Below are 24,399 nucleotides of genomic sequence, written 5' to 3' on the forward strand. Positions count from 1 at the left end.
TCGTTTTTGCCTTTTAGCTCCATTTACTCCCATTCATTGAGGACTCACTCGCGGGCGCCGTCTGCTGTTTTGCAGTTCATTTTGATAGAACAGTGGAAATAGGAAGAGTTCTGGCTCCTCGTGAACCGCCTCTGGCCAAACCGTAGGGTTGCCCTGTTTTTTTTTTTTATTATTTTTTTTTTTTTCCACATGTGAAAAGCTCACATACCTTCAATGTAGACATCAGAGAACAATTTAAAATGCTGAGTAAATGCGTTCTGTGGCACCTTTAACATATAGGAGATACATGACTGACAGAGAAAGGTGGTTGAGTAGGTGAGCGGACATGCATCGACGAACTAACGTGCCACTCAAGGCCAAATGTGCTAATATGCAACCCTGTGTACAGTACGGTAGATGTCAGTATAGACCTGTTTTTCCTGCTGTTGGTAAAACCGAGGAAGAAGAATGCTTCACGAGAGCCCACCCGCAACTTTATCAACAACTACGGCACTCAAAAACTTGACAGTCTCTTTAAAATGACTAGAATGGAGCACTTGAATTCTTTTTTTATCGAGCGGTTAATGTCAGTCGCTGGAGAGATATTTGAAGCAGTTAAAGACACAGTTTCTGAGTACCAGGAAGAGATAGAGCGAACTAAGCAAGAGAACCGCCGCCTGAGGGAAATACTGACCGAGATTAGCCTTAGCGCTAGCAGCGAGATTCGAGCAGCAGGTAACATTAGTTAGCTTCATGACTTCAGTGTTCATATCCCCGTCTTATGTTAGCATATAACTGCCACCCTTAAGCCTTACTGTGAGTGTGTTAGGACTCTCCAGGCTGCGCTGTGAAAGTGTCGTGTGCGTTGTTTTCCGTCAGCCTAGCCTGCTAGGAGAAAGCCTGAGTACTTCAGTTCTAGAAAACTAGGAAGCTGTTTGATCAACAAAAGCACCATCAACTCCCCCGTGATGGTTGTGATGTAACCACACATGTCTGGGTCGAGAAAACCTGCTCGAGTTTCTCATTTATATGTCTGGAGCTAGATAGCTAGCTGACCCAAAAACTCAGGAAGTGTAAACTCGCACTGCTTTCTGAGGCTGGTTTCCCATTCTCCAGGCTCTTTTTAGATTGTCCCGTGCCACCTTAAGACTCCTATTCGAATCTTTCGTATCTAATGATGATACTGACTGCACTGCTGCAAAATTTAAGGTGGAATGGGAAAATTCTAAGAAGAAGCTGGCGAATAGCAATCCAGCTTCATCCTTGTCAAGCCTTGACCATTTCCATAAATACCACATATAGATGTCGAATCTCCAAAAACACTCTACAGTGGCAGGAATAAACATCTTTGAATGGCAGTTAATGGAACAGCATCTTATTCTTAGTCATTTTGGATCATTTCTGTTCTATTATTCATTATGAAACTTTGACACTGTGAAGGGCAGCTGCTGTTGTGAAAACATGACAAACAACAAAAATGGACAGCGGCGATATCTGCTTATTCATTTTACTGTTTGTAATCTGACAGAAAGAAATATTGGTAGGTCTGGTCAGAAGTTATACATTTCATTTGCAACCCTGTGTACAGCGCAGTAGGTGTCACTACCTGTATGTGTATAAGTACTGACGTGTGCAGATACGTATAAATGAAAATGATCAGCATGGGCCCACAGTTCCCATATTGGTGCATCTCTGGTTGTCTTACACTGTTTTTCTCTGTCAGAATAAGTTGTCATGATCTCCAAAAATACTGATATGATAATATATCTGTGTGATGAAGTATCAGTACACCTTTCCTTTGTGTTCACTCATACATAATTCTGTGTTCAACTTAAGATGTACGACCCAGTCGTGCTGGTGGAGCTCCTCTTGAACAAGACTCCAACCAAAGACCCCTGAACTCGGATCCTTCAGTATTGCAGCTGAAGCTGGAGCTTGCCACCATAAAGCAAGAAGCTGAGCCACAGCTGCCACTGAATGATGCCTCTACAAGCACTTCTCCTTGTGCAAAGAGTGTCCATGGTGAGGAGTTTAAGTGTTTATCAGGTACTCCAGTTATGGTTGAGAAAAACGAAGATGATGGCTTGCATATGAACGAGATGATCGCTGTCAAATTAGAACACTGTGACTCCCAACTCACACACTCTGACACCTTGAACTCAGTCGCAGTGCAAATGGTCGGCCCAAGTAGTGATCAGATGGGACTTATACAGGTTAAGCAAGGCCCCTGTGTTTGTCCTCATTGTGAAGAAGCATTTGTTGATTTGTCTTATCTAACATTACACCTGCAGAGTCATGCAGACAGATTGGCTGACTGTAAGGTTTGTGGTAGGCCTTTCACAAACTGCGTTTGCGTGTTGCAACATAAGAAGGATTTGCGTGAAAAAGGTAAATCCTATCGCTGCAAGCTGTGTGGGAAATGTTATAGGCATCCACATTCCCTTACAATCCACCTCAGAACTCACACAGGTGAAAAACCATATTGCTGCAAATTCTGTGGGAAGGCCTTCATTCAAAAAGGCCACTGTAATGAGCATGAGAGGATTCACACGGGAGAAAAACCCTATACCTGTCCGATTTGCGGAAAAGGTTTTATTCAGTCGACTCCCCTCAAGTCACATATTCGCAATCAGCATCGCAATCAGCTGCAGTTATTAGAAGGGCAAGAAATTGAGATGGTTCAAATCAGGGCACTCGAAAACAAGAATGTGAGGTCATTTGAAATAAAGCACTAGCCATTCTCTCAGTTTACAGTGGACTATTTTTTAAGTTTTTAGCCAAGCACTTATTGCCCAGTTCAGTGACTGTCAGTCAGCAAAAAGAGAGTGAACAAGGATGGGCAAGTAGGAATTGTATAAAATGTTTTGTGCACATAAGTTAAATTATTTTGGATCAGGCAAATAGAGAGAGCATTTAAATTTCAGATAAAGTTAAAAGTATTTGATACTCAAATCTGTGCTTGGTCTGCAAACAGGATTTGGGCCTTTCTAAGCTTTTTTGTACCATTGGTAGTTTATTATTTTGTTCTAGGCATAATAGGGAATTTCACCAATTTTGCCAAATCATTGTATAATTCAACTGTTGAGATGTAAACAAATTCTTTCAGAGTGGTTTGATGCAATGGTGAAATGGTCCATTGTAAATTAACTTTCTTCACAGTGGTGTTGATGGTAACCAGGGGTTGGCAGATATGTAGATGTTCACCCCAAATATAGTTGTTTTACTTACTGTCAAAAATGATCAGTGAACCAACATGCGTTTTAATTTTTTAAAAATATGTAATGTAGAAATAAACGTTTTCTTTATTTACTATTTTGGCTTGTAGTTACCTACATATACCTCTCCACTGCTTAAAAAAAAGTTTTTGGCCGAAAACAAACCATATTTTTAACCATACTTTTTTATGCAGGAGCATTTAGAGGTATAAAATACTTCAGACGTCTGGTTCCTATCACCATTGTGACTTAGTAAGTTTCTCTAGAAATAAACTACTCTGAAAGACATTGTTTGTGTCGTAATGTTTTAATTTAGCAAAAATTGGTGAAATTCTTTTTAAACACATTCCAGACTCTAGGAATACCTCTTTGTATTTCAGTGTCTAATATGCAGGTGCAGGTGATGCACAAAAATAGTAAGGCCATTCTGAAGGTCTTAAAACATAATGAAAACCAAAAAATCAAAATTAAAAAAGGAAACAAAATGAATTTTAGTCTTGGAACCTGTGGTCTAAAATGAGAAGAAAGCCGTTGCACGCGGACACTTGTGTGCGAGATGTGGACTCCCTAAGGAGAAAAGTTTAAAGATGTCTTCCAGCCTTATTAAAGGGTTTTTTGTTTGTTTGAGAAACACTGTTGTGTGAAAAATTGTGCATTTTGCATTTGTTTCTTTATATTACAGCCATCTGTTTTATTTATCTTTATTATGAGGGCCAGTTATTGTAGAACTGATTGTGCATCTCAAGTTACATATTAAAATGTTGTTTTTCAGATTTTTTTTTCTTTTGACAAAACACTGGTTGTAATTCTTAACATAAATAAGAAATGGGCTGCTTTACTTATTTCAAGGGTTGATTTATTTTTCATTTCATGTTTCTATTATTTTGTCTATCCTCATATACCCTTCAGACACATGGACTAGCCATGCAGATGGAGTACTTCTTGAACAGCAAAACAGCAGCCAGGGCCCACAGGACCCAGAGCCCTCATTAATACAAGTGAAGCTTGAGCTCGCCACCTTACAAGATGAAAATGGGCCTCCACAGCACTTGAGCAAAGAAAACCACGCTGGTAACCAGGAGCCACATCGGTCTGTTTCATTTAAGGCTTTGGACAAGGAGGGAAGAATAGACAACTGTCTACGCGGGAACTCCTCTATCGCAATCAAGTTAGAGCCATACGACTCCCAAGTGCAACAGTTGTCCTCGACTCAGATTCAGAGTGGCCATCACCTGGATTCTATGGAATCTGAGTCAGGGATCTGTCCCAGTCCTCACTGTAACCAAATATGCAATGATCTCTCCAGTGTAGCAGCACACTCGCAAAGCCATTTACCTGAGAAAGCGTTCAGGTGTGCTGTATGTGATAAACCATTAAGAAGTGCCTGGTTATTGAAGAAACACATGATTAAGTGTCACAAAGAAAGGCCGTATCACTGTGACTTGTGTGGAAAGAGCTATGGTGATGCCCATGTGCTTAGAGTCCATCTCAAAACCCATTCCACAGAGAGACCCTTTCAGTGTGAGTCATGTGGCAAAATGTACAAAAAGAAAAGTCATTTGAAGGACCATGAGAGGACCCACACGGGAGATAAGCGTTACAGCTGCTCGGCATGTGGAATGTGTTTTATTTGGACAAACCAGGTCAAGGTGCACATTCAGAATCATCATCGTGGGCAGTTAGCTACAGTTATTAAGAAATCTATAGTATAAATGTGAAATTGAGAGTGTTAATTTGGTCTGTGTCAGGGATTCTCTCCTTTTGAAGTTGGGCCTTTAAAAGTGTTCAGAATTTTTTTTGGAAACTTGAAAGATGACATGAGCACACCAATAAACAATAAAGGTTTATAATCATCAGACCAAATATGGATTACAGCATATACATTATAAGCTTTGTCTACCATGTGTGTGTGTGTGTGTGTGTGTGTGTGTGTGTATATATATATGTATGTATGTGTGTGGAAGCTTTAACTGGGCCATAGTTAGATGTTCTTGCAGGACAGCGATCTGACCACAGAATTAAGTTTTTGCCACCCCAGTCCTCTGACCTAAACCCCATAGAACACCTGTGGAATGAGCTGAAGAGGAGAGTCCACAGTGTGGACCCCAGAATCTGAAAATTCTGGAGAGGTTCTGTATGGAGGAACGGTCTCAGATTCTTTGCCATGTGTTCTCAAGTCTCATGAAGTTTGACAGGAGAAGACTCAGAGCTGTTATCTTTGCAAAGTGAGCTGCACAAAGTATTAAACGAAGGGGTGCCAACAATTCAACATAGATTCAACATAGATTTGAGAAAAAGATTTTTCAGTTTTTATTGGGTGGCAATATTGGTGGAGGGCACTGTATGTATATATATATACAACCCCGTTTACAAAAAAGTTGGGACACTCTGCAGAATGTAAATAAAAATAGAATGCAATGATATGCAAATCATGTAAACCATATTTTTAAAAGAAAATACTACAAAGACAAAATATCAGATGTTGAAACTGAGAACTTTTATTGTTTTTTGAAAAATATATGCCCATTTTGAATTTGATGCCACAAATACATTTTGTAACACATTACAAAAAAGTTGGGGCATGTTTACCACTGTGTTTCATCACCTCTTCTTTTAACAAAGCTCTGTAAGCGTTTGGGAACTGAGGAGACGCAACTGCTGTAGTTTTGAAAGTGAAATGCTTTCCCATTCTTGCTTGATTCAGGATTTCAGCTGTTCATCAGTTCAGGGTCTCCTTTGTCGTATTTTTTTATTTCATAATGCACCAAATGTTTTCAGTGGTGACAGGTCTGGACTGCAAGCAGGCCAGTTTAGCACCCTGACTCTTTTAATACAGAGCAATGCTGCTGTAATACGTGCAGAATGTGGTTTGACATTGTCTTGCTTAAATAAGCAAAATAAATTTTTCCCTGAAAACAACGTCTGGATGCAGCATATGTTGCCAAAACATGTATATATCGTTCTGCATTAATGGTGCCTTCACAGATGTGCACGTCACCCATGCCATGTGCACTAATGCACCTCTATACCATCTTGAATACTGGCTTTTGAACTGTGCACTGATAACAAGCTGAGCGCCTGGAGGACACAGTGTCCATGATTTCCAAAAACAATTTCAAATATTGATTCATTGGACCACGGGACACTTTTCCACTTCCCCTCAGTCCATTTTAAATGAGCTTGGGGCCCAGAGAAGGTGGCGGGGTTTCTGGATCCTGTTTATATTTGGTTTCTTTTTTGCGTTTTAGAGTTTTAACTTGCATTTTTGGATGCAGTGATGGAACTGTTTTCACAGACAGTGGTTTTCAGAAGTGTTTCTGAGCCCATGCAGGAATTACATTTCCACTACAGAATCATGTTTGTTTTTAATGCAGTGCCACCTGAGGGCCCAAAAATCATTGCCAGCAAATACTGGTTTTTGGCCTTGTCCCTTGCATACAGAGATTTCTCCAGATTCTCTGAATCTTTCAATGTTATTATGTACCGAAGATGATGAAATCGCCAAGTTCTTTGCTATTTTACGTTGAGAAACGTTATTCTTGAATCGTTGCACTATTTGATTGTGCAGTCTTTCAGAGAGTTGTGAACCCCTCCTCATCTTTGCTTCTGAAAGACTCAGCCTTTTTTTATACCCAATCATGTTATTGACCTGTTACCAATTAACCACCAGGTGTTTTTTTTTTCAGCATTACACAACTTTATCAGCCTTTTGTTGCCCCATCCCAACTTTTTGGAACTTGTTGTTGGCATCAAATTCAAAATGGTGATATATTTTACAAAACTTCACATGCTGTTTAAGCAAGCAAACCTACAAACAAACAAATAAATAAATGGGAAATTCAAGGAAATTTCCAACCGTGACAATATATTACAGTTACTGCACACTCAAAGGTATTTTACATGTTTTTTTATTTAATTATAGTTGGGGAACTAGACATTATTGAATGATATTGTGCTGTAATTATCTGTTTACAGTGTTTTTGTTCATTTGTCTCAAACATTCTAAAATATTTCTGTTTCATATTAATTCATTGCAACTTCATTCTTGGTGCTATGCAGACTTTTTTGGTAAATTTAACTGCTCTTAATTATTCAAACCCCTTAAGTTGCACCGTTTATCTGCAACCAGATTTGTTTTATATTGTTGAAAACATCAATTCCATCCTTTTGAATGGTAGTAATGATATGGGGTGACCGTACTGGATTGTCCATTATTAACTGGAATTCCATAATTATTCAAAAAATAATTGCAAGAAATATTAATGTGTTAATAACCCAAAACATTTAAACATTGTTCCATAGCCTACTTTGCTCTCCTAACCATTTTACACAATTATACATTTTAAATTAATAACATTTTTACGTTATTGGTTCACTTATGTTACTCAGATTTACAGGACAAATCCACGGATTTGTCAAATTTCAGTCGTTGAGATGTAAAAGTCATTCAAATTGGTTTTATGTAAAATTAGAGAAACATACTGAATCTTTGCAGTGGTAGTGATGGCATCCAGGGGTCACAATATCTACAACACAAATGTAGCCATTTTATTTGCTTTCCAAAACCAGTCATGAACCTACATGTGTCTTCTGATTTTTTCCTGGTATATTCCTAACCATTTTGTGCAATACATTTGAGGGTGCTTTTATAGGTATGAAACTCTTTAGATGTCTGCCCCCTCTCACCACCACTGTGAACAGGTCTCTGACTTCATAAGTTTTCCATAGAACAGAGCATTTCACATCAAACTACTTTAAATGATTTTGTGTACATCTTAAACTGGTCCACTGATTTCTCAGAATTTGTTCATAATTCAATGGTTGAGATGTAGACAAAGTTAGAGTGGTTTAATGTGAATTTGAATGAATGGTTACCTGAAGAGAAACTTACTGAATCTTCACAGTGGTGGTGATAGGAACCAGATGTCACAATGTTTACAACACAAATATAGCTATTTTATTTACTTTCCAGAACAGAGCTTTTCCCAGCGCATTCATAATTTTGTGTAATAACTTTGTGAGGGAGCTTTTAGAGGTATTAAATTCTTCAGACGTCTGGTTCCCATCACCACCACTGTGAGCAGTTCTGACTACGAAAGTTTCTCTAGAACGGACCGTTTCACAACAATCCACTCTGAACGACTTTGTTTACATCTTTTTAAGTATACATTTTGAAACATTTGTGGGGTTTCCCTTTAAACAATTTGGATGTCTGGTTGACTCGATATGTTTCTCTAGAACAGACCGTTCTGAATGACTTTGTTTAACGTGTTAATCATGCAGAAAATTTCGGTGGAATTCCCCTCAAATCATGTAATTAATCCCAACATTGGAAAATCAGTGGAATTCCGCTCGGACTCGCGGGTGCTGAACAAACTCCAGTCGTTAAGCGGCGCTATTTCACAAGTGGCGTCCTTGTGAATATCGCCATGTTTAGAACTCGGAGCTAAAGGAGAAGTTTGGCGGTGGTAACGTGAGTTTCTGCTACTGCAAAGCACAGCTACGGGCAAAATGACGAAATTAGACGCATTTAATTCGTTCCTGAGGGAACGACTGATCGGCGTGGCTGAAGAAATCTTTGAGGCTGTTCAGGACATCGTTTGCGAACAACAGGACGAATTAAAACGCGCCAGAGAGGAGATCTGTATCCTAAGGAAAGAGCTGGCTGAAGCGAGCCTCAACAAGGAAACAGGTAGGATAAACATGTTTGCTAACTTAGGATAGCTAGCTCACCTAAGGGATTCGCCTGTTCCTTGTATCCTGTGTTACATATTTTACCACTTAATATTTGTTATTCAGGCAACACTTCCATTATGTTTATACTGAGCCGTTAAAGTGTCATTGCAAAAAAATTGCAACAGCAAATATTTTGCGTTCCCTTGCAAAAGCAGGGATATTTACTTCTCTTTTTAACCTCGGCCTCTATGGGGCTCCGTACTTTTACTCTACATTTTCAAGGAAAACCATGCAACTCATTGTGCTGAGTCAGTCAGGCTTTGTAGGAAAGGCTGCAAAAGCAGCGTAAGGATAATACCAGAGCTCCATTGTAACAACAATTAAAGATCAGTTTTATTGAAGTTTTATTCAGAATTGTCTAATTTCAACATGATTTAAATCGTTCAGATGTAAACAAAGTCATTCAGAGTGTTCTGTGAAATGGTTCAATGTAGACAAACTTACCAACTTTGGTGGTGATAGGAAACAGGAATGGCGATGTGTACAGCACAAATGTAGTCATTTTAACATTGAGCCTTATTACACCCTGCATTTACTAAAGATACATTTAGTCAGGCTTTTACTTAAAATGTTATAAAATAATGTCTCAGGCAATATTTTCTTTCATTACGATTTTCTTTAATAACTTTGTAAGATTGCTTTTAAAGGCATTAATCTCTTCAGATGTCTGATTCCTATTATAAACACTGTGAACATAAATTGCTAAAATGCTTGTTTCTCTTTACATGATGAATGGACCAAAAGAAAAGGCTCAAAATAACTTTCAAAAAAGTTTGGTTAAAGACTTTAACGTATGTGAAGTATGTTTTTCCTTCCCCTGTAAAGTTATCATTTTGGAGATACAAAGTTTTGTTCCGAAAGCAGCTAAATTAATTTAACTGTTTAATATATTATTTATTTAATTTTAATTGCAGAATCAGGCAAAAGTTTTTACTGGTGACCTATTTTGTGTGTAAACTCACTTGAGAAATACCACCAGGTGGCAGGCAAGACCAAACAAAAAGAACATGTTGGTTTCACTGCTGATGCTAAACACTTTCTTGATTAGTTCACTGCTAACTCCTGATTGGCACAGTGCTACAGGAATGACCTCTGAGATTTGTACATGTTTGGAGCCCAATGTACAGTTGTTCTTGAAGGCTCACTGAAGACAGGTTAGTGTGGTGGCTTTGTTGTAGAAAAGGTCCTTGCAGACATGTTCAGTCTGTGCTGGGTTCTAATCCTGTACTGTTTTTCCTTTAGACGCTCAGGCCAGCCATCCAGAAGGACTTTGTACTGAACAGCAGCCATCCCAAAACGAACCGCTGAGTTCAGAGTCTTCATTAATTCAGGTGAAACTGGAGCTTTGCGCCCTTCAGCAGGACGCAGAGCCACAGCTATTGAGCAATGCCTCGACATGCAGCAGCTCTTCCTCTGCAAAGTCAACTGACATTCAGAAAAAACCTCTGTGCTTGCCTCCAAAAACAAAAGAGAGTGAAGGTCTACAGATGAACTCCTATATCTCAATCAACTTGGTACCTTGTGATGCCCTGCTCCGCTCCGAAAACCTGAACTCAAGTGCAGTGAGAAACCAAACTGCAAAAGGTGGACGTGTGGCGGGTATAAAACAGGAAGATATTCATTCTTGTCCCTATTGTGACGCATCTTTTGGTGATTTTTCTCAGCTAGCATCTCACATGGAATGTCACAAAAATGCGATGGGCCCTTTGCAGTGCCAGATCTGTGGCAAGCATTTCAATCATCGTGTGACCTGGAAAAACCATATGCTTGTGCACCAGAAAATAAGGCCCTTCCGTTGCAAGTTTTGCAGTAAGGGATTCAATCAGAAAGGTCATCTGAAGGAGCACGAGAGGATCCATACAGGTGAAAAACCTTTTGGCTGCTCAATATGTGGGAAACGCTTCACTCAGTTCAATCATGTCAGGGCGCATATTCGCAATCATCATCAGGATAAATAGCAGACATCGGAAACAACAAAAAGTGAATGAGATGTTTCAACAGTCGACGTTTGTCATTCAAATCACGCTAGACTTCAAGACACCAAAATTGCCTGGAAGGATTTTAAGACTGATCTTAGCACATTGACTAAAAACTGACCATAAATTTGTTGTGTGATAAGAAACTGATGAATTCATTTTTAAGTATTTGGTATATTGAAAGTTTTAAATGTGATGCTGGTAAAGGACATGGTTGCTTCTTTAGAGGAACAGTCTACAGAGTTAAATTCTCAATCTGATCCAGAACACGACAAGTATTTGATGGGTTTTCTGCCATTGTTTTGTTTTTAGCCTGAAATGGGGGAAAAACGTTTTTCATCATATGAGTTTTATTAAAACAGACTTATTTTCTATCGGTGTAATTGCTCTTATTTGTGCTTTCTGTTGTTTAATAAGTTTTGTAACATAAAATATATATGTTCATATTGTTGTAGGGCCTTTCCAAATATTTGTCTTGAGGGTGCCAAACTACATTGGGCCTTATTCACCAATATCTTTTCCTCAAATTTGTTCTTGAGAAAGGTCTTAAGAAAAAGTCTGTCAGGTTCATGACTTGTTCTTAAACCGCAAAACTGTTTGTTCCTTTGTGCTCTTAAGTGTGTAGATTCTGTTCTTACCTAAGAACAGATTCCAAATAAGAAAACACTGATGAATGTCAGAATCTTAGTGAAAATTGCGTAAGTGGGTTGTAAGAAGATATTTCTTTTTTGGAACGGTTGTTTAATGAGGCCCAATGATTTTGGTGGACGGAGGACCACAAAGACAAACAGTTTGCAAATAAGTCAGTAGGTTTTTAAAATGTATTTTATAGTACATTTGATATTCTATATTTTGTTACTAAAATACTTTAAAAATACAATTTCATAATTGAGTGAGTTTTATATATAGTGTTTAAAAATGTGCTCATTCTCTCTTTGGGTGAGGGTTTGAGGTTAGGTTAACTTCCTGGTGGACCAAATCAGATGTGGGCCACCGTTTGGGCAGCCTTGCTTTTGATGTTTCAACTTATTAGAATGGAACTTATTAGTATTTGCACCTATCTGAGTTAGACGTGGCTGAAGCGTTCTTAAATTAGGCCTGCCGTAACAGTATTGTTTAGTCTTGGGCTTTGCTTAATCCCTATGTGTTAAACCACAGTTTTATTTTAAGTTATGATCCTGTCTGACATTGCATTAAGATGCAGTCCATCCTCATGAATGTTTTTCACTTTGAGCAATAAAATCCCACTTAACTTTAGAAATTTCAAGCCCAGAGAAACTGCCCCTTTACAGAGAGCCAAAAAACCCACCCTTCATGGGCCAAATATACAAATCAAAAGAAAACTACTGTATTTTTTTTTATTTTAAATTCATGAGGTACATTAAGTCCTCAAGTGTTAGGTTATCTGTGATTATGGGTAATAGTGGTCTCAGTTTAGACCATCTCCAAACGTAACGTTGAGATACTTAGACGTTATATGCACAAACAATGCAAAATAAAAGCCCTTTCTCTGTCGGTATTTTTATGGGTAAGGGTAGTGGTTTTATTATTCTGTACTTCATCTTCGATTACATTTATTTATTTATTTATTTATTATTTATTTTTTTAATCAATTAATCAGGAACAACATTAATTAACGTAAAGTAGATGTGCGAGTGTTAGCCAACTGTAGTCCCAGAGACACGAATAGTTTAAGCACAGTGGAGAAAAAAACAGACATACAAACCTTAAAAAAGGAAATAAAACATAACATAGCAATAACGAAAAAATAGAAATAAATGTCGGCAAGTGTACAAAATAAACCGTGGTGTTTTATTATTATTATTATACTGATTTTAATTATCATATTCACCACAATACAGAGCGACTGTGATGACGGTGTTTTTTTAACACCTCAAATATTATCATTTAGTTTCGTAAATTTATTTTAATCTTTAAACGGCTTTGTAAGAAAAACCAGTACGTTTTAGTCTTACTGGTATTTTGAAATGTACAACCCACTGCGACCGGAAGTTCATTCACACCGTTTGGAAGGGTTTTCTTGTTTATGGTCCTGTGTTTAAAGTAAAATTTGTCAAACTGTTTCATATCAAAGTTTTAGATGCTTATTTCGGCCAGGAAAGGGATTTTATCGGTAAACTGAGGAGTTTATTTACAATGGAAAAACTGGAGTTTTTGAATGGCTTTTTCACAGAGCGTTTAATTGCAGCAGCTGATGAGATATTTCAGGTAGTTAAAGACACGATTTCTGAATATCAAGAGGAAATAGAGCGGGCAAAACAAGAGAATCGCTACCTGAGGGACATGCTGGTGAGCATCAACAGCAGTGGAGAAGACCGGAGAGGTAACGAGCTGGGGTTAGTTAGCAATGTGGCTAAGGGCTCAGAAGACATAGCAAGGCTAACGTATAGACCGAGTACAGCTGCAGTTTTTTTTGTTTGCTTCATGCACTAACATCACACAACGTCTGTAGGTGAAAATAAAAGAAACCTATGTGATAAGTTTCGTTTATCCGTCTGCGAAATAAAGTGAGAGTCAGAAACGTACACAGTTCATAGGTTCCACAGTAAGTGTGTAAGGCAAGGCAAGTTTATTTATATAGCTAGGACCTTTCATACACCCGGTCATTCAAAGTGCTTTACGAGTAAGAAAACAGGAAGATATTTCAAATTAAATTGAAAACGATGTAAGAGAATAATAATAAAAATAAACAATAGATTTAAAGCTAGCCCACACAATAATAATGGGAGTGAAATCTAACTATTTATGAATTTTTATGATCATCTGGTCTCGTAGTGCCCACTTGTTTGTTATGAATTGTGTAAGATTTTTTACATTTTTTTCCCAAAAGAGAGATATTTTATTATTGTGTATTTTCTTTCATTTGTTTTTTGTACTTTTTGTTTGTTTGTTTGTGTGCCTTTCTTTTTTTCTGTCAATCAGACTTTATTTACATAGCACCTTTCAAACAACTCAAATTGCAATGCAAAATGCTTTACTAGCGATTGACAAATGAAAGATGTTAAAATGGATTTAGAGATAAAAACACACCAAATTAAATAAGACAACAATAAAGATGGGTAGTTAAGATGATAAAAGGTAAATACTAAAAGATAACTAGAACTAGAAACAACAGAAATTAAATAATGAAGTACTACACTAAATAAATTGTTTATGGTAAAACAGTAAAATGTTAATGAAATAAATAAAATTGAATAGTAAAGTGTTCAAATGCAAATAGAATAAAATAAATAAGATTGTTGATAAATAAAATTGAAAGTAATTCATAAGTTCATAAGATGAGTAGTAACAACATTAGGCACAATTGCAAAAAACAGCAACAATAAACAACAAATAATTCAACATGTCGTTGAATGTTTCATCTTTGCCTAAAACTATTAAATGAACATGATAGTTAACTCTGGAATTAAGAGTATCTGATGTTGTAATTTGCATCTGTAATACTTTTACAACTGTTCTCCGCTGATCACGTTGTAATATGTTTTATTTCACAGTTAAATCAGCATGTGACTCTATCTAAACCAAAAGCAAGGTAGTAGACTTTTGCCGGTATCTTTGTAGAAGAGATGTGTACGTATTTGAAAGTTCTTATGCTCAAAGAGGATGATGTCATGCATATGCAGTACAAATGTAGCATTTAAAGTTAGTGAAGCAAAGAAAATACTTAAAGGGGAAGTCCAGTTAAATTTAAAGATTGTAGAGAAACTTACAGACTCAGATTTCTTTACAGTGGTGATGATAGGAGCCAAGGGTCGCCATGTCTACAATGCAGATACAGACGTTTTATTTACAACTCTAAACCGCCATCAGGCAGCAAATTCATAACCATTTTGCCTTATAACCTTCTGTGAGGGAGCTTTAAGAGACAGTAATCTCTTCAGATGTCTGGTTCCTATCACCTCCAAAGTGGACAATTCTGTCTTGATAAGTTTTTCTAGAATGAAGCATTTCACATCGAACTACTCTGAATAATTTTGGTTACATTTTAATAATTTAATTTTGCCAAAATCCAATGTCGAAATCCAGATCATTTTTAATTCCCCTTTAATGTGTCACAGCTATGCTCACTCTACCTGCATGCTGATCAGTAAATTCTGTGTTTTCTGAGGGTTAGAATAGAGGACTCTAAATCTGCTATTTGATTCTTTCGAAAATGAACAGCATATGCAGAGGTGTTGCATTGATTTGTGGTGGTTTCAATGTTTTCCTCAATTCTCACAGATATACAACCCTGTCATGCAGATGAGAGCCAGACCAACCAAGGGCTACCAGACTCTGAGCCCATGATACAAGTGAAGTTGGAGCTTTGCACTGTACAGCAGGAACTGGAGCCACAACAGCCAATAACTGTTGCACCATGCACAACAACTCACATGGACATAGCGCTCAACCAAGAGCCACTTCCCTGTCTCCCTGTTAAGTCTATGGATACAGAGGAGAAAGAGTGCACTAGTCTGCATGTGGATCCAGTCCCTGTTAAAGCAGAGCTGTGTGACTCCCAAGCCACCTGCACGGAAAACTCTGATTCATCCGCAGCGCAGCGGGAACAAGAAAGCGCCGGATACTTTGAAGTTGATGAGGATGACCCGAGCTCAGGTTACACACTTCTTAATGCGTTGCCTGATCGTCCATCACAGACACAAAATGACCTCGCAGACAGTCTGTTTTACTGTAAGGTTTGTAACAAACCTTTCAAAACGTACTTATGGCTGGAGAAGCATATGGCGAGTCACAAAAATGAGGAACGACACGTCTGTGGTGTTTGCGGAAAGCGTTTCAAACTTGCGCAGACACTTGAGAGTCACATAAACAATCACACGAGGGAGAGGCCGTATTGTTGCCGGTTCTGTGGGAAGGGTTTTGGTCAGAAAAGTCATGTGAAGGACCACGAGAGAATTCACACGGGGGAGAAGCCCTTCATTTGCTCAATATGTCAGAAAGGTTTCGTGCAAAGAAGTCAGCTAATGACCCACATTCACACGCACTCTTACTTGATGAAAGACTTGTCAGAGGTAAAACAGTGGAAGAGACGAAAATAAGAACTGTGTGTGTGTTGAAGGGGAATTCAGACCATTTTTTCTCACAATTTCTGCAAAATCCAGGCAGGATGTTAAAGTTGTTCAGAGTGGCTTGATGTGAAATGCTCCACTGTAGAGAAACTTAGAGTCAGAATTGTTCACAGTGGGGTTGATAGGAACCAGAAGCGATTAATTCATCCAAAGGTTACCTCAGTTATTACATGAAATGGCTACAACTACACTGCTTGATGCCGGAGATGTTAGTTTACGGTAGTTTTGAGTTTTAAGGTTTTGGCCTAAAATGTATCCATTCATGACGGAGAGACAGATACAGGGCACTGTAAGGAATAATAGTCCTCAAAGAAAACTTACTTTTACAGATTTACCGCTATTTTACCTTCATCAACATTACATATAAAGCTTAGAAGACGTGTAGGTTCACTGATTATTTTGTATAGTAAATAAACTGGCTATTTTTGCTTTGTAGACATTGTGACCCATGGTTTCTTTCACCATCACTGTAAAGAAATCAGTCTGTAAGTGTCTCTACAATGCACCACTTCACACCAAACCACTCTGAATGGTGTTACATCTCAACAGCTGAATTATGCAAAAATGTAAAAAAATCAGAGGAGTTCCTCTTTAAAACCCTGTTTGTTTTCTATTTGAAGTGATGTTTCTCCTTTCGGTCTCTGTTTCTTTAAACAGCCTGTACTAAAACTGTTCTGGAAAGTCTTTAGTAAGCGTAAGGTTTTCTCCCCAATGCTTAAGTTTTTTTTGTTTGGTGTGATGATGCCCCTCACCAAATCATTCATATTATTAAATGTGAAAATGAAAGAGTTTGATTCTCTTCAGGCTTCATTGCATAGAGAAGTGACTACTTGCTGTAGGGGTTTAGGATTTCACATTTTAAGTTAGAATGAAATCTTGCGTTTCCCAACCCTGGAGTACCCATGCTATAACACACCCTTGAATTACGTGTTAATTAGCTGATGATAATTGATTGAAAAGTGTTAGGAGCAGGAAAATGATCAGAGCCATTTTGGGTCAAAGCCAAGTTAGGAGCAGGAAAATGGTCAATACAGGGGTGTTCCAGTTCCAGTACTAGGAAAGACTAGCCCAATCTGAGGAGACTGTAGATGTCTAAGGGATGTATGAAATGATCAGGTCTGCTGTGTAGTTATTCTGGAGTGAATTACCTTAATTAAAATTCCCTGAACGCAGAGCTCCCTCAGTAATAGTAGTCCTGTTAAAATTGACATTACAGTAATGTAATAATAAAACCGGGTAACAGAAAATGGCACCTCCGTTTTTTTTTGCAACCTGAAGTCGACTAACCGCTAAAATGGAGCTTGATTAGACCCAGTTCCTTAATCCTCGTCCTTATGACCAGACTGCTGAAATCCACAATTCAGTGGATATCACAATTCCCTCCCGCACGCTCTTATTATGCACCATCATTTGGAATTGCTGTTGATAATGGGAGTCACCACACAATCCTGCACAGATCCTTTATTCCTTACAAATTGGCCAGTCAAATCACGTTCAAATTACATTACTGAGCTTCCTCTGTTAAAACATCCAGCTCGAATAGGGCTCTAATAGCCAGAATCCCCCAGCAGATCTAAATATTGATTACACATTTCTATCACTTAAGAATTACTTAGCCAGTTTGCACTATAGTCCATTATTACTGAATGATACGTTTTAGGATGAAATAACCCGGGTATTAGTTAAGGTGTTTGGTCTAATAAGGAAGCTTTCGCTACTAGACTATTGGTTATAATGTAACTATTCCAGTAGACACCCAGTGTATACTACTTTGCACAAGTCAGAGAACATTCCTGGTTTATTTCATTTCCTGTCAAAAGTTATTTATGGAGTTAGGAGAAAATTAAGATCCACTCTTGCTTCAGATCTGATTGTGTGATTGTCACTGAATGTGTTTGGGGTTACTTGTTTTGTGAGAAGCAGAAAATTCAAACAACTTCTAAGAACTTTGAAGCTAAAATGTTCCTGCAGATTTCTGTGAAAAACTGAACTGAAAAGAATGGAAGCAGTAATAAAGACAAAGGATGGACCCACTAAGTAGAGAAAATTTTGACATTACATGAAGTTGTTGAGGCTTCTGTGTAATTTTCTGTTAATGATATGTTTTCTGTTTTTCTTTTTCTGGTGCTGAAAAGTGAGTGACTTGTACTTAATGGCCATTTTGAATGGAAAATACATGAATGAAGGGGTTCAGAGTTACATTGGTGTAGCAGTGTCTGAAGTGAACCAATTTTTTCCATTCATGTAACTCTACTTATTTATGTTATAAACTTGATGTTGAGTCAAACGTCTATAGGTGGCTTGGTTGGACCCATAACTAAGAGAGTACTACATCAGTCTTTAGCCAACCTCAGCAGGCTGCTATGGTAACACTAGAGGGCAGCACAGTATTCATGTTTGCTGTGCTGTCCTTTTGTGTGTTTACGTTCATGCATGTTTAATGAACTTAAAATAGGCTTAAGGATAAGAGTATTAAAACTCCCCATCACTTAATGTCATCTCATCTCATTAACAGGCAGGTAAAGCAATGATCCATTAGATGATTATGATGCAGGTCTAGCTCAGAGATCTTCCTCTGAGGGGAGTGTGGTGCAGTTAGTGATCCCCACGACTGCAATCAAGGTGTTTAATAACTGTTATGAGCCAGACAGCTGATGACAAATTAGTATGTTTGTGGTTCAGCTATGCTAATAGGAAAAGTGGTGTGACATTCTCAGGGACGTCTCAGTTTGTTCTGAAATATTTGATACTTTTACATTTATTTAGGAATGAAAGTGAAGTAAAAATCAGAATATTGAATTTAGGAGCTTCACTGCCTGTTTGGTCATGCTTGCACTTAAATGTCAGGTTAGTCCATGTTAAGCCGTCTCACTGGGAAAACCTGCAAAGCGTTTTCCTGAGAAAGAGGAGTGCTTGTTTAGTGCAGGTACTATTCAGGTTTGGAATAAAAAGGGCAGGAAAATGCCAAGTTTAGACAAACCACTAGTCACTGTCACTACTCACTACATACAGCGACTAAACAGAGGCAGTTATTTACATAAGGAAGATTTTGAGTTAAAAGTTTAAGCAAAAACTACAGTACAGGTCCACATTTTAATTTATTTTTCATTTATTCTCATTTGGCTTTAAAAACATATTTGACATAGTTACACAGAAGCATCAACAACTAAATATATTTTTTTAGTATTTAAGTATGTCCACCCTTTACCTTTATTGCAGCTTCTATTCTTTTCAGAAGGCTTGCTTTTGATTTTTCAAATAAATGGGCATTTTCTCACACTTCCAAAGTTCAGTCTTAGAATTTGGTTGTATTTTCTGCTTCTTATGATCCACCTAATCCCAATTATAAATTTAAGCTCCTTAGTCCGTAAAACCTTACTCCATGTCTCCGATGTCCAGTTTCAGTGTTCTACACACTTGAAGAAGGTTTTTCAGTAGTTCTTTAGTAAAGAAAATGGTTCTATATAGAACCATGAACATACAAAGAATCCTTTGCATGATTAAAGGGTTCATTGCATCATAAAATGGTTTTTCAGATTGATGGAGATTCTGTTTTATATGGTTCTGTATAGAACCTTTTTTAAAGGTTTCTTTATAGCACCAAAAAAGGTCCTTATATTGTTACAGGCTTGGCATCGTAAAAATAGAAGAACGCTTTTTTGGTGCTATATATTTGGTGCTGGCAGTGTGGGTTGACAGGCAGCAGCAAAAATGGTCATGGCAAAATCTGTAAAACCAGTATTTCATGGTAGTGAGTGGTAGTGAGTGATATACCAGTTGTAATTCTTCCTAGGGTATTTCACTGATACGCCACAAATACACCAGATAAAGCAACATACAAACAGTGTAAAACACAACTGGAAACCCCTACCTGAATATCTGAGTTAGGCTGCTTTCAGTAATCCTTCATCAGTCAGTTACAGTTAAAGATAATGTTAGTCTATTACACACACACGTGCACACACACACACACACACACACACATCCCTAATAACTACTCCTGTTTAACTGGATTTATTGTGAAAAGTATTGTGATTTGATTATATTGCCATATCACCCACTCCTAAATGGAAAGATGTACAGAAACACCTGCAGCAAGAGTGGAGCTGGATTTTCTCCTTTCTTTCAAAACGGAAGTTTCAAGTACTGTTTACCTGACATTGGCAGTTTCAGTGGTCTACCAGGTGGTCTCTGGCTTTTGCACAGAAAGTGAAAATTGTGATTGTGAAGTGTTTATTGTATGAAGGGGGAATACACTGTCATTCACTGAGAGTTTGAGGAGATGGGCTATGCACAAATATGGTGATGCATACCTGTAAACTAGATATATACAGATATATTACAGATGTGTATTACAGTTGTGGTAGAAATCTTAAAAAGGGATTCTGCTCTCGACTAAGATCCTCTCACAGAGTCCAGCACAGACTATGTAAACTCATTATCCAAACACCAAAGGACTGTTTTATGGCCTCTGAATGTATCATAAATTAAAAAATGCAGCATGTTCAGTGGCTGTGTGTGGGTGTTGAGGTGCAGACTGGGCAAAAGGCTGGTCGCGTGGGGTCCATAAACCATGACGGATGTGAACAAAGCCATCCGAAGTTGTAAACTCTTCTTGACAGCCTTATCTCTTCCTGCCCAGCATATAATGGAATCCAATAATTTGTGGGAGATGTGAACTCTCTCTGATGTTTATCCTCAGCACTGGATTCACAGTGGTCATTATGATGTTCAAGCAGCTTTTCTCAAGAGACACTGGTCATATTTTATGCTTTACAATGAGGGATATTGGAGGTTTTCCACTGAAAGAAGACACCTTCACCTCTACCTTATTTTTTTTTTCCACATCTTTTGAGAAACACCTCAATGACCCTTAATTTTGGCACAGCATATGCTTAATCAACATTGAATTTTATATCTGTGTTCTCATTATAATGTACTCCAGTCAGGTGGAAAAACAAATCACTGCCTCAAATACTTTTCTTTCCTTGTGGATATCAGATAAATGGACTATGATTCCTGGTGGACAGCAAGGAGGAATCTGAGGTGGCTAGGGCAGCTTTTTTTTAAAGCAGAAGCCATCCTGTAATTTGCAATTTATCCTTCCTGCCTTGGACTGAATTATAATGTGCCGTCAAATAAATGGGAAACAGTCTTCCATAATGTAACCATAAATTGAGTGGCAAAATTAAGCCTTGAATGGCAGAAGAAGTCTGTTTGCATGAGACTGTCACAGCACTGGTGAATGATGAGGGTAGGGCGTTGGACCCCAACCAGGCATTAAGCCTAAGCCACCCCACCTGATTATTGCTTTCAGAAATGCTTGATTAGCTGTGTTAGATTTGGTTTGACTCGAGGAGGAGGGCTGGTGCGACTCATGGACCACTTTTGGTATTTTTCCACTGGGTAGTATGGTACGTTTACATTAAGCAGATGCTCTTATTCAGAGCGACTTAAGCAAGTGCTTGTTTGACCACTTGTAGAATATATCCTAGCTAGGACAAATAGGTTAAGAGTCTAAACTACAATTGAGCTAAGACACTGCCAGAAACAGAAGCTAGTGCTGAAACCTAGAGAAGAAAGATACAAAATACAGAGTTAAAACATAACATAACATAAGTGCACTACAATACCTTTCAGTAAGTGCTAGAATAGTGTAATAGTAGTACTTACCAAGTACTTCACAAAGAGAGGGGTCTTTAGTTTGCATTTTAAGACTGCGAGAGAGTCTCCTGTTCGGACAGTCAGTGGAAGTTCATTCCACCAGCAGGGCAGAGCCTCTTGACTCTTGTCTCTTGACTCTTGACTCTTGAGAGAAGGATATTGATGGTTGTCTTCCATGCACCTTGAAGGATGGCAGGTCAAGCCGAGCCACACTTGAAGCTTGAAGTTCTCGAGGTACGCATCAAGTTTTGACCACCAGGTCCATTTTTGGTGAAGTAGGCAAGCATCAGTGGGGCAGCACAGTACATAAATCAGAACCCCAAACTATCAACTGTGTCCATTTCCCACCACATAACAGAACCTTGAAAGTAGTTCTCTTTAGTGTGGTCACATGATTTCTCACATTTTATTTACCATTAAATAAATCATCATTTCAATTTATCCCTTTTTACTCCGTTTTATGAAAGAATATCAGACAGTGACTCTGGCTAACTAGACACATCACATGATAATTCTGTGATCACTGCGTTTGTACTATTACTATCTCCACTTTCCAGTTTGTTTTGATTGGTACTTCAACAAGAAGGGTAACCAGTATAAGATCCTGTACATATCCAGTGAAATCAGTAGTTCCCCTGTAGATAAAACACGTTTTTAACATTGTCCCTGGCTTAATTAACACATCTTTTCTCAGTACGATCCAATTACCCTTGTTTAATCCACTCATGTGAACTGTGTCATTAACCAAGTTTACATACTCACAACAACCCGACTCATTGCAAGAAAGTGGGCTGAACTAAGACATTACCATGAAAGGCATAAAAAGCAGTTCAATTACAGCACTTTTTACACGCAGGCCAACAATTAACATTCCCTTTCTGATGCATGTGGGTTTGTCCATATATGAGTTTTCCGCTGTACTGGTTTTCCTTCCATCTAAGTATCTCATGATGTCTATTTCTGGCTAAATGTTTTGTGTGAGAGGTGCCTCCTACTCCCTTCCAAACTGGAAGCCCAATCAGGAGCCCTTTCCACAGAACTACAAGGGAATCTTTCAGTAGGACATTTCAGAGAACGTGACATTACAAACAGAGTAAATTCCAGTTAGCATGACAGCAAGCCAAAAGGTCACTCAGTAAATTTGTTCTCGTTTACTTTTAAATTACTTTTTAATATTATTTTCATAATCTTAACCAGGCCCAGCAAAACAAAACCTAAATCAGGACGCTGTCAACTAGATGTTTTTACTTAGGGGACTATTCTTTGTGACACTAAGTTGTTTAGAAGGTCCTTATGCGTGAGATCCACAACTAACATTTATGTATGTTTATGTACCAAAAACACTCTAATTAATTTTTACATAATCATTTCCCAGCCCTTCTTTATCCCCTAGGATTAAACCGGCTGTTATGTTAATGTGCTTTGTGTATATATGACATCTGTTCTGATTGCTCCTTGTTTCTACGCTCATTGTCCATTTTATCAGCTCCACTTACTATATAGGTGCACTTTGTAGTTCTACAGTTACAGACTGTAGTCCATCTGTTTCTCTGCAGACTTTGTTAGCCCCATTTTACCCTGTTCTTCAGTGGTCAGGACCCCATGGACCCTCACAGAGCAGGTACTATTTGGGTGGTGGATCATTCTCAGCACTGCCGTAACACTGATGTGGTGGTGGTGGTGTATTAGTGTGTGTTGCACTCGTCTGAGTGGATCAGACACAGCACTGCTGCTGGAGTTTTTAAACACCTCAGTGTCACTGCTGGACTGAGAATAGTCCACCAACCAAAAATATCCAGCCAACAGCGTCCTGTGGGCAGCTTCCTGTGACCACTGATGAAGGACTAGAGGATGACCAACACAAACTGTGGAGCAGCCGATGAACTATCGTCTCTGACTTTACACCTACAAGGTGGACTGACAAGGTAGGAGTGTCTAATAGAGTGGGCAGTGAGTGGACACAGTGTTCAAAAACTTCAGCAGCACTGCTGTGTCTGATCCACTCGTACCAGCACAACACACACTAACACACCACCACCATGCCAGTGAAGAACACGCTAGGTGTTCTTCTGTCACAGCTGCCAACTGAAAAGCTTGCTCAGTGGTGTCATATGTGTGTGTGTATAATTGTAGAACTTCAAAGTACACCCTATATGGTAAGTGGACCAGAACTGGACAATGACTGTACATAAAAGATAGGTTTACAAAGTGGCCAGTGAGTGTACATGTATGAGGGTAAGCCTGTCACTTGCTAGGTATGTTTGCATCATTTTCCGTGTGGTTTCAGACATCTAGTATGCCAACTGTAGGCAATGCTAACCACAGTAAAATACGCTGTGGGCCACATGTACGTACGAGTGCAGATACAGCACAAAATGTGTCCTGATCCATCCACAATGTGTGCCCAAAGTGTGCCTGAATTAAATGTTCGTAGACTGCAGCTCGTCACGCATAGCCTCACCCATTAACTGTGCACAGGGTTTAAAAGGCACATCAAAAACCAAAATGGAAAGTTCAGTGAAGTGATAGCAGTGTTAATAAATAAAGTGCTTTCCCACCAAAACATTTTACAGCGATTGTTATTTTACACCAGTTTTGACCTGATAACACAGACTATTGGCTGCCTCACAGCATATTTTGTACTTTGTTCTCTTGAACCCATGCAGATAGTCTCGAGAATTTAAAGTGTTCTTTTTTTCAGCTCTTTTATTATTTCAGTACATGTGTGAGGCTCATGCC

The 24,399-nt window shown here is 38.4% G+C and overlaps 3 protein-coding genes across 3 annotated transcripts; all 3 read left to right on the top strand.

Annotated features, from left to right (window-relative positions):
- Positions 1-382: 382 nt before the first annotated feature.
- Positions 383-5,052, top strand: LOC118799258 (zinc finger protein 37 homolog). The gene is made up of 3 exons (XM_036558992.1): positions 383-714; positions 1,816-2,001; positions 4,104-5,052. The coding sequence occupies exons 1-3, from the start codon at positions 519-521 to the stop codon at positions 4,904-4,906; spliced, it is 1,185 nt and encodes a 394-aa protein (XP_036414885.1). The 5' UTR covers positions 383-518; the 3' UTR covers positions 4,907-5,052.
- A 3,579-nt stretch (positions 5,053-8,631) lies between these two features.
- Positions 8,632-11,286, top strand: LOC118799265 (zinc finger protein 667-like). Its single transcript, XM_036559001.1, has 2 exons — positions 8,632-8,886; positions 10,173-11,286. The coding sequence occupies exons 1-2, from the start codon at positions 8,706-8,708 to the stop codon at positions 10,886-10,888; spliced, it is 897 nt and encodes a 298-aa protein (XP_036414894.1). The 5' UTR covers positions 8,632-8,705; the 3' UTR covers positions 10,889-11,286.
- A 1,632-nt stretch (positions 11,287-12,918) lies between these two features.
- Positions 12,919-17,886, top strand: LOC118799261 (zinc finger protein 69 homolog). The gene is made up of 2 exons (XM_036558996.1): positions 12,919-13,250; positions 15,149-17,886. Exons 1-2 carry the CDS (start codon positions 13,064-13,066, stop codon positions 15,964-15,966), a joined length of 1,005 nt encoding a protein of 334 aa, XP_036414889.1. The 5' UTR covers positions 12,919-13,063; the 3' UTR covers positions 15,967-17,886.
- Positions 17,887-24,399: the final 6,513 nt, after the last annotated feature.

Source organism: Colossoma macropomum, unplaced genomic scaffold (genome assembly GCF_904425465.1).
Source record: "Colossoma macropomum unplaced genomic scaffold, Colossoma_macropomum, whole genome shotgun sequence".
NCBI lineage: Eukaryota > Metazoa > Chordata > Actinopteri > Characiformes > Serrasalmidae > Colossoma > Colossoma macropomum.

Bases quoted from the DNA above. Each gene is read 5' to 3' on its own strand.
- LOC118799258 (XM_036558992.1), top strand. From the start codon at position 519: ATGACTAGAATGGAGCACTTGAATTCTTTTTTTATCGAGCGGTTAATG. The intron at 715-1,815 runs GTAACATTAGTT...GTTCAACTTAAG, and splicing joins CAGCGAGATTCGAGCAGCAG to ATGTACGACCCAGTCGTGCT. The intron at 2,002-4,103 runs GTGAGGAGTTTA...TATACCCTTCAG, and splicing joins TTGTGCAAAGAGTGTCCATG to ACACATGGACTAGCCATGCA.
- LOC118799265 (XM_036559001.1), top strand. From the start codon at position 8,706: ATGACGAAATTAGACGCATTTAATTCGTTCCTGAGGGAACGACTGATC. The intron at 8,887-10,172 runs GTAGGATAAACA...TTTTTCCTTTAG, and splicing joins GAGCCTCAACAAGGAAACAG to ACGCTCAGGCCAGCCATCCA.
- LOC118799261 (XM_036558996.1), top strand. From the start codon at position 13,064: ATGGAAAAACTGGAGTTTTTGAATGGCTTTTTCACAGAGCGTTTAATT. The intron at 13,251-15,148 runs GTAACGAGCTGG...CAATTCTCACAG, and splicing joins CAGTGGAGAAGACCGGAGAG to ATATACAACCCTGTCATGCA.